This window comes from Copadichromis virginalis, linkage group LG6 (genome assembly GCF_057382275.1).
Source record: "Copadichromis virginalis isolate Kocher_CV1m ecotype Utaka linkage group LG6, C_Virginalis_male_GT1.1, whole genome shotgun sequence".
NCBI classification, from domain to species: Eukaryota; Metazoa; Chordata; class Actinopteri; order Cichliformes; family Cichlidae; genus Copadichromis; species Copadichromis virginalis.
In genome coordinates, this window is record NC_140623.1 from 10,048,208 (window position 1) to 10,058,612 (window position 10,405).

General features: G+C 39.0%; 1 protein-coding gene and 1 long non-coding RNA gene across 3 annotated transcripts; one reads left to right on the forward strand and one right to left on the reverse strand.

Moving 5' to 3' along the window:
- The first annotated feature begins 389 nt into the window (after window positions 1-389).
- Window positions 390-3,484, forward strand: LOC146707207 (F-BAR and double SH3 domains protein 2-like). Its single transcript, XM_085460741.1, has 4 exons — window positions 390-413; window positions 975-1,158; window positions 1,243-1,388; window positions 2,858-3,484. Exons 1-4 carry the CDS (start codon window positions 390-392, stop codon window positions 2,939-2,941), a joined length of 438 nt encoding a protein of 145 aa, XP_085316867.1. The 3' UTR covers window positions 2,942-3,484.
- A 293-nt stretch (window positions 3,485-3,777) lies between these two features.
- Window positions 3,778-6,558, reverse strand: LOC146707208 (uncharacterized). Of its 2 annotated transcripts, XR_014920789.1 has the most exons (4): window positions 6,051-6,558; window positions 4,840-4,916; window positions 4,683-4,744; window positions 3,778-4,408 (listed from the first exon to the last, which is right to left on the reverse strand). It is a non-coding gene; the product is annotated as an uncharacterized LOC146707208 (long non-coding RNA). The 2 variants fall into 2 exon arrangements; XR_014920788.1 differs by lacking the exon at window positions 6,051-6,558 and having other exon boundaries at window positions 4,840-6,025.
- Between the last annotated feature and the right edge of the window lie 3,847 nt (window positions 6,559-10,405).

Below are 10,405 nucleotides of genomic sequence, written 5' to 3' on the forward strand. Positions count from 1 at the left end.
GCTCTCGTTTTCTTCTGCTTGTTTTCTTTTTTCATTCTCAGCAGGTGAAATTAAAAAAGTATCTATTGTTAGCTAGTTTATTGTTTATTTATTGTGTCATTCTTTCTCCCTGTCCTATCCCCCAGTCATGTCTGTCCCGTCTTTAAAAAACAAAAATAAAATAAATACATAATTATAATAAAGGTCAATCAAATGGACCAATATGGCAAGGCCATGATGATCCACTTGGTAAAGTAAATCCACTTGGCATCTTTCTTGGCCTTCAGACAACAATTCTGATTGCTAAAGATCCAAACCGGACAACAAAAAAAACAAACAAAAACAAAACAAAACATTTCTATGAAAAAAAACAAAACAAAAAAACACAGAAAACCGTACATTTGCACTCAATGCTTGAACTTAACACTGCTACTGTATTTGTTTTTGTCCCTGTTAGCCTTTATGAGCAGTGGCTCAGGAGGCACAGACCATCTCCACGTGTTGAGCCAATATTTTATGTATATTTACTTAGGTGATTATCTTTTCATATACAGATATAGTGTTTTAATGGGGTATTTATTTTAATGAATATAATCATACATAAAAATGTGAGCAATATCATTTATATAGATCTGTTTTAGTGCTGTGATTCCCCACAGCATGCCCCAACAGAGATCCCAATACCTCTGAGTGTTTTCAATCTGAATGAAAATAAGTAAGCAGCGGCAGGGGAGGCCACCGGTGTTCATGAAATCAAGCTTCATGAATTCAGCAGAGGCTTGTTTAGGATTTTAGATTTCTCGTTAATTCAGGAAGAGAGAACAAAAGCTCTCCTATTATTCTCTTTGTGGCTGTTATTAAATTCTGGCGACGATGCAGTGATATTGTTACAGCCCTACTCTTTACATCTGACTTTATTTTTTCTCATTAGGAGTTTTCCTGTTGAAACATTTTTGGCTGTTGTCATCGTCTGTGTGCATTGTCTGTGTTTCCAGGCCAGAAACCGTAGCGGACAGGTGGGCTACGTCCCGGAGAAATACCTGCAGCTGCCCTCCTCCAACAGCCTGCTGAGCATGCTGCAGTCGCTGGCCGCGCTGGACGCCCGATCCCAGTCCTCCAGCAACTCCACCGAACCTGAAACCGAACTCCCAACTGGCTCCGTCAACGGAGACTCGAGGAGTGAGATCCGCCTCCACCAGATAATATCGGAGTTTTGATTTCCTGCTTTGTTTAATACCCTCGTTGCCACTGTCTGTGTTGCAGTTTCATTCGCAAAGGCTTTGTACGACTACGCGGGACAAACGGAAGATGAGCTGTCGTTCCCAGAAGGCGCCATCATCCCCATCCTGAGCAGAGAGACCCACGAGGACGATGGCTTCTGGGAGGGCGAGTTTAACGGCGTTGTTGGTGTAAGAGTTCAAATAATAGTTTGCAAAAGCTTGTGACTGCAAAATTGTGTCTGCCTAAGGGACAGTTTGTTCCAGGAGATAAGCGAGAGTTAGAAGATTAATAGGAAGCACCTGGCCTCGAGACGGAGAAGATGTCCTTTTAAATGTGTCAAAAGTCGTCAACAGAACATTTGTGGTTTTGAAACTTATGCCTGTGTTGTATCTGCTTGACGCATGAGGGGGCGTCATAAAAGTAAACCCTGATGGTATAAAACAACTGCTTGTGTATCGTTGGGCGGAGATCGATGCTGTCTGTGGGCAGTGTTCATCTCCCCACGCACGTGTTCATTAAAATCATTGTTTGACCGAAGCTCTTCTGGACCATTATTGTTTTGTGCTCACCCTCAATATTTGAACTCGTAACAAACAGCAATAACGGCAAAACATGTAATGGACGTGCTGGTCCACTAGACAACATCATGTTGATGTAAAGCTTTGGGTCTCTTATGCAAAGTAAAGAGGCTGAAATAAGGTGTCCATGAGTATCAGTTTTCAACATTCAGTATTAAGAGACAAAGACTGTACGGGTTGGGCCAGTCGTCAAGTCCTGGAGCAAAGTGAGCCTGCAAATCAATAAGATGCAAATCAGTTTATACCTTTCATATAATGTTTGAATTTGTTTATTCTGAGTTTTATTGTTCAGTTAGTTTCCACAGTTCATATATCATGTGTAATTTTTCATTAGTTTCAGTGTTTGTTTGTATTTTATTCTATTCTTGATGGTTGTGTTGACAGATTTGTCCAAATTTAAAGCTATAGATGTGAACTTTTGGTTCCTTTATTATTACCTGTATAATTAGTTTCAGTGTTTGTGAAGTGGGGAAGGAGGACCCAAAAGCAGGACTCGTGCGATGGACAGTGCTCTTTATTTACAGTGGAGTAAATAAGACAACACAATAATCCCTTGAGCTCCCTCGACTCCTGTGTCATGTCTTCACCCAAAACTCCGTGCTCTCTGCTCCGTGGCTGCTGTCCACCTGTGCTCCACTCTCCTCCTCCTGGGAAAAAAAACAACAGAGGCAGCCGTCAGGACACCATGCCGCCTAATCAACAAAAAACAGTCCCAGTCTAAATAATCTAAAAGACCAACCACGGCTCCAGTGATGGCAACACACAGTTCTAGTGACCAACCCAGTGGGCGGCACTCGAGACGAAGCAGTTCAGGTGGCCTGCACACATTTAGTATCAGGCTTTACAAAAAAAAAGTATCAACTATGTTAGGATCCATGTTCATCATGTGTGATGTGTGTTTACATTTGAAGGTGTTTGTGGATTTGTCACCTCTCTTCAAGGTGTGGTTTGTGTTTGATGCTGAAACAGATAAAGACTGCTGATTGGCTGAAGTAGGGTTCAATAAAAATTGTTTGGTTGTTGTTTTGGGCACTGCTCAGGTCCACATTAAATAAACTGCTGCTCATGTGTGTTTGTAGGTTCTCAGTCATCCAGGTCATGGTTGTCTAAGGAGCCTGGAAAGAAAGCGACTTTACTTCTTTAAGGTTCTGGATGATGTTTAACTTCTGATCCAAGAAGCTTCTTCAGTTGATGTGCTTCCTTTGCTCATTTTCCACCTCTGCACAGTTTCATTTGATGACAGTGCAGTGCAGTTCTCCCAAACATACAACAGAGGGCGCTATGCACATTCACTGAAGTGCAGAAAAATACAAGTGGAGGAGGAAACAAACAGCAGCATCAAGAGAGAAAACTGAAGTGTTCAAAGCGAGTTACTTTAGTCTCTTATTGTAATATTAATCGACATCTAAACATCACGTTGATGCTTCATGTTTGACTTCCGTGTCCTTTTACTGCTCAGTTGGAAAATATTGATGCAATTTAAAAGAAGAGGAGAAGAGTAATTTCTCTGTACTACTTCAAAAGTAATTTGAAAGCACTGCCTCATATGGAAAATGAATCATGATGAAATCCTGAAACAAATAGTGTTTGTGAATATGAAGAGTTTAGTTTTCAGTTTGGTCTTAGAAGTATAAAAATGCAGGACTGAAGACAAGATGGAAATGATGTGTTATGAGAAATAAAACACATATGTCGCTATGTACTATAATTTTATTTTGTTTATTTTTTGTTCTTGTAGGTTTTTTGTTTTAGTGAAAATTTTGAAAGCACTGCTTTTAGTTTGAAAATTGGATTCAGTGTTTAGAGTTCGGACAAAACAATGGACGGTTTCAAGAAATGTATTTTATCAACAAAACTTATTTTGATGGTTACTGTATTTATTCTAATGCCCTCAGTGCACGGAGGCCAACAGCCTCCATGTAAACATTTCCACCCCCAACAATCAGCTCTGATTTATGAAGTTTATCATGTTCAGGCCCTGCAGCTGGTTGGTGGCATGTCTGATCAGAAAGCCTTTCTGCATCTTCACAGTGTGAGTCTGAGAGTTTCTGAACAACAGGATGAGCTGCTACACACCTGACACCACATTCAAACACACACAAGCTGCAAATCTGACACAATATTTTAGACCAAAGAAAAAGGTTCACAATTTGCAGTTAACATGAAGATATTCTAGAGTAGAAACAACACACAGCACACAAGTTTCATGTAGAGATGATTGTTTATTCTGGATGTTATTTTCATTCAGTTATTTTCCATTATTTTGAGCAATTTTCTGATTTATCCAGTTCATGTCAGAACAAACATTCACAGTAACAGTTGGTCCAGTACAGACACGTTCAAAACCAGAACTGATTACACCATAAATCATGTTGTTGTAAATCACTCCACCACCAGAATCACCCCGAGAGAAGAGAAATGTAGTTTGTGCTCCCCAAAATATCTAAAACATACACAGATGATATACAGTAATATTAGCAGTCAACTAACCCCACGTGCATCTACTTGATGTTCTTCCAGACACAGCCTGTTGTTATATGGCACATATGCAGTACACTGAGAGTATCTGGTAGGCTCACAGTCAGCAACACACATGTCTGCACACTGAAGATTAGGTGGTTCATCAGGGACTAGAGAAAAAGGAAAAGAACAAAAGTTATTCATAATCTTTCAAAAGCTAAAATTGTGAGTAGAATGATGTTTCATCTTTTGTTATGTTTCCAAATGATTTTTAAACAAGGAACTTGGCGCACAGTATATCTACTCCAAAATTTACAAAAAGAAAAAAACTTGTTCTTCATTCAGTATTAAACAAAAACATAAATGTAAGAATAAAACAGTCACAGAAACCGAAATCAGATTCTAGCATTAACTGTGAAATAATCAAACAAAATCTGGTCTTACATGTGTGGCCGGTGGCATTTACTCTATAACCACCAAGTCCTGCAACCTGAACGACGTCTCCTCTAGAAACAGACAAAAAACAAAACAATTATAAATTAATTTCACATCCATCCATGTGACATGAACACAAAATAAATCAATAAATCATATGATGTACTCTGCAGGCTGGGTATTTCCAGGTGGCTGAAGTGTTTCCAGGCTCCTTAGACAACCATGAGCTGGATGACTGAGAACCTACAAACACACACGAGCAGCAGTTTATTTAATGTAGCGGTGAGCACTGCCCAAACCAAAAACCAAAAATATATATTGTACCCTACTTCAGCCAATCAGCAGTCTTCATCTGTTTCAGCATCAAACACACAACCACAATTTGGAGAGAGGTGAGAGATCCACACACCTTCATGAGAGGAGCCACTAATGTAAACTAACACCACACATGATAATCATGGATCCTAACATAGTTGATACTTTTTATGTGAAGTCTGGCACTAAACCTCTGTGTTCCTGTCATACTGCATGTACTATATATACATGTAGCATATACAAAGCACAATAATTAAGCTGTTAATAATTAACAATGTCTTCTGTAAGTATTTCATTTTAAAATACACATCCATTCATGCATTAATGTTTAATGTGTGAAACATTTAAAAAGTTAGTTAAATAAATAATAATAATGATAAAAACCCTCTGTGTGGATTTGATGCTTTATGTCTGGATCTTGCGCTTTTGCACCATCTGGTGATGAACAGTGGAATGTAGAGTTGGTTGCATTTTTGGGTCTCCACCCAACCCCTTTTTTGCTAGCACACATGGTTAGCTCCACACATGGAAAAAGTAATGTTCAAAATTAAATAAGTGCAAGAAATAAGTTAGAAAAAGATAGTAAGGCCACAAAGGACTATTTAGCCCCTCCTGGAGGTCAGCTTACTTTGTTTGTGTTCTTTAAATGTTTTATTTTCTGTGATTAATTACGTTGTGATTGATTTACACAAAGTAGAAGAATGCATTTTGATGTGATGTTTTAAAAAAATAGTTTTCTTCTTTGAGCAGTTCTCCCGGGTCGTCGAGACCAGAATAAACCCAGTTTTATAACTCTACATGGTGCCTACGTCAACCTTTGAAGGTGCTACACCCTCAAAAGAATCAGCTGTACAGCACATTAGCTGCTGTTGTTACCAGACACAAATATAAATGTGCCAAATTTTAGATCACAGGAAATATTTCTTAGAGCAGATTTTAAATCAGTAACTTTGCAAATTTAGAGGAAATGTTTTTGGACAACAAACGTGTCACATTTTAAACAGGGTTTAATCAGCGCTGACATACAGACATTTATGCGCTGGGTATAACAGACATGCTTACCGTGTGAAAGGACCGCGGATGTCTTGGAGCAGAGAAACATGCTGTATTGTTGTTTTTCTTTATTGCATAAGCAGCGCCCGACTGTCAGAAACGCTCTGTGCGGGTAGCTCCAACGCACCTGCAGGCATCCATTTGAAAGAAAAGTGTCGCTGCGGCTAGGCTCTCGGGATAGTCAGGCTTTTATTTATATTTGCGGCATTCTGGTGCGTTAAAACTAGCAGCCTCTGTGTCCCGCTTGGATCACCATTCTGAAAATTCAGATATTTAAATAAAATGATGAATCGGCGAGTGATGAGGAGCCACGTAGATCCTAAAATCAGGTTTGATTAAATTAAACTCTTATGAACAGTGATGACGCGTTCCAAACAAACGATGCTTTCTACATGGCCAAATTGTGTGCTAACTACCTCACAGCGCTGTGTCCGGGGTCCGAAAAAAAAAGTTAAAACGATATACCTTGCGAAAGTTGTGAAGTGCTGAGGAAAATACTGTGTGTCTGATGGGGTGTTTTTATATAGGTGGACTTGGTTTCAGTTGACCTCTGACATGGAGAGATGAAAAGAGCAGTTTGTAAAGAAAAAAGGTGAAAAACTATGGAGGTTCAGTTAGTCGCTAGGAGGTGTCATTGTTAGATAAAGGAGCAGTTTGTAAAGAAAAAAGGTGAAAAACTATGGAACTACAGTTGGGATGTGTGTGCTGGGATGCTCTTGATAAGTGTGCAGCTTTTATTGTTTTATGACTTGTTTTGCTGACTGTTGGGGCCCTACCTGTAACCCCCTCTGTCTAATCATCAAGTCTTACTGTTGCAGTGCGTTTGTGTGGCTACTAGACAATTATAGGTTGTATTAAAGGAACATTGGGGGGTCGATACAGTGCTATTGTGGCTAGTTAAGAATGTGGTTTTTAGAAGTATCGCAAGAAAAGTTTATTTCTAAAGGGATACATGTTGTTTGTGGTACTCTGTTTTAAAAACTATTAGCCTCTGTGTCTTTCAGAGCACAAAAGAAAAGTGAAATGCTCCTAAACTAGTTAAAAAAGTGCCTTTATATTACTACTGAGGTTGAGGCAGTAACAAAGTTCTTTAAATCATCAGGCAAGAAAATCCAGAAACCTTGGGTTAGCCGTGGCTATCCGGGTCATCTGAGCCCGAATAGCCTCCTTCTCCTCCTCCTGCACAGGAAATAATCCAAAGTCCGTTAAATTCAAAAGAGTCACTGAAATAAATGTCTGCTGGGTAAAACACGGTCAGGTTAAAAGCGAGCTGTTTAATGTGGCTGATAAAAGAGTACAAAAACAAAAGGCAGATGCACACAAGAAAGAACCTAACTAGAACTAAACTGGGAAAACTAAATGCTAAACACAAAATGCAAAGAACAAAACCTTGAACGTTGCAAAAACATAAACATGGAAAATCCAGGAGACATGGAACAACAGACAACCTGACAAAGAATGAACAGAAACACACAGAATAAATACACATGATTAGGGGGGAGTGGAAACACATGGGGAAACAGCTGACACTAGTCTGACATAACGAGACAAAGGAAGCAACGCTGACTACACTGACATAGGACACAGACCTTCAAAGTAAAACAGGAAACATGAGACGCAGACAAGACAATATAAACTTGATAACATAAGAGGGCAAAGGGAGACTAAAACACAGGGGTAGAAGACACAAGAGGAATCTAAATAAACAAATGAGCTTAGATAACCTAATGAACTTAAAAATAAACCATAAACATCAAAAATAAACTAAAACTTAAAACGCTGTGTCAAAAGACCCAGGATCGTGACAGTGGGAGGTTGAAGCTGCCACAGGGCAAAAGCAGGACAGGCTGCCAGTTTATCACAGGGCTAACACAATATATGTGATAGAAAATCAACTGAAATGTTTGATATTTATTTATAATAATAAGAGAATAACTACTATTTATAATAATATTATAGTTGTTATTATAAATATGTGTATATTTTTTATAACACCCAACATAAAAGGCTTCTTTCCAAACCTGAGCTGTTTCAGACGCTTCTTGAAATTCTGACTTCTCTGAACTCAGTGTAAGGTGTCTGCTCCCTCACTGTGGCTGTGCCTGGAAGTACTTCTGCTTCTTGTCTTCCCCTAATGCAGCTTTAAAGTATTAAGTATGAAGCAACAGTGCTTCTCTTTGCGCCTCTGAAATCTGTGTTCTCTCTACTGATAAACAAAAGAAACAATGTAAAATGTATTAATAAATCAGTAACAAAAATATAGCGTAGAAGGTAAGTAGAGATTTTCATACCATCTTCAAGCCTAATGCTTTTAAGTCCCACACTCAATGCAGCCTGACTCAAAACCTGATTCTAAATGGTTCAGCACAGACAGAGAGGCACAAATGTTTAGTATTAACCTAAGTTACTGATCATTTACAGTATTACAGAGTCTATCAGTCTTTGCATGATGTAAACATTCCTGTAAGTTTCTAGCTGACTCTCAGGTGTCACAGGTGTGCCAGCAGGAAAGAGGGTCAATAAACCTGCATCCTGAAGTTTGTCATGCAGGATTAAAGGAGTCAGACTCAGGTAGAATTTTATTTTACACTGACTCTGGGTAAGTATGAGTATCATACGGTTTAAATGAAGCGCTAGAACTAGCAGAAATTTATTATAGATCCATTGAAGCTAATCGGGATCTTTACTGTGAATCTGTGGATGCGATTAACCATGTTACTGGTAACTTCATTAACTAGTAACTTAGCAACTTAGTTATAACAGGAGTTAATATTTCTGTCTAGACACCATTTAAATAGTAACAGCTTTACCACAATATAAGCTAACCTTTACACCGTAACTTTAAGCTAGCACCATAAAGACTGTAAAACACGTAATAATATCTACAAATGCATCTCAAAGCTCTTATATTAAGTCTGTGAAGGTTCTCAGTCATCAGGTCATCGTAGTCTAACAAGCTTGGAAAGAAAAGCGTCTGGACCTCTTTAAGTTACTTGAAGATGTTCTCGGATGAGAGGTGAAACGTTTTCAAGCAGCTTAAAGAAGTCCAGACGCTTTTCTTTCCGAGCTCTTTAGACTTTTAATATATTAAGTAATTGAAAGTATTCAGAATACGTTACTCACATTGAGTAACTTAATGGGATACATTACAAACTACAGCTTGGGGCATGTATTCTGTCATTTGTAGTGGAATACATTTTAAAGGTAACTTTCCCAACACTGACTGAGTGATTACTGACACTCGCTGACTTTTTATAGTCACTCTATAAATGCTTTAAATCATCTCACTTGTAAACACTGCCGTATCCACCGGAGATCAGTGAGAATGGATTCTGGAGTCTTCCCATCCTCCTGTTAGTGATCCTCCATCTGAATGGATGATAACAACCTTCTGAACTGACTAGCAGGTGTAGAAAGCCCGACTAGCCCATATCTATGGGACTGATCACTGCTGATAAACCCACTAAATGGATGGATAAGAGCTCTGGTCACATTTGGAGTTGGGCCACAGCTCTGCACAGTGGCTGCCAAATGGTCGTCTTCTATTGTGAAATTCAGCACAGCAGAGAAGAAATAGCACATTATGATACAGTATGATGGAAAGGCAAATAAGAAAAGTGTGTAAATTAATAGATTCAACTCATGTTTTACTTTACATTTTGACAGCATGACTGCTCTTCCCTTCCATCAAGTACATTTTTCCACTTCTAGAATCCCTAGAAGCTAGAAACACAAAACAAGGCTACGTCCACACGTACACGGGTGTTTTTGAAAACGGAGATTTTTCATTTTTTAAAAAAATCCCGTCCACAAAAACGAAGGAAAATGCTGCTAGGAACATGCCAAAGCAGCAGATGGCGCTATATTCCTATCCGTGTAGAAATGTTGGCCAATCAGAAGTCAGCCTTGGTGGGCAAGAGTAAACAAAGATGGCGCATAGAAGCAGAACTGAGTCCTATGTGTGGAGGGACAGTAACTGTGTAAGCATTTAAACACTGCAGAGAGTAAAATGAACAGTAATGGTATTTTGTGTAAGTCCGCCATTGTAGAAATAAATTTCACCGAAACAATAACCTGGCGCACAGTGTGACGTCAAAAAATGCGCACACCTTTGACGCTGCGTTTTCTCCGTTTTTCTCGTCCACACGTAAACGCAAAAACTGAGTTTTCAAAAATATCCACCCTGGCTGGAGCTTTTAAAAATCTCTGTTTTCAGTGACCGAAAACGCCGTTTACGTGTGGACGAAAGGTGCAAACGCATAGAAAAATCTGCGTTTTCAAAAGTACCCGGGTACGTGTGGACGTAGCCCAAGATACTGCTGTTATTATTAAATAGTTTCAATTTGTTTCTTAGTTTATTTGTG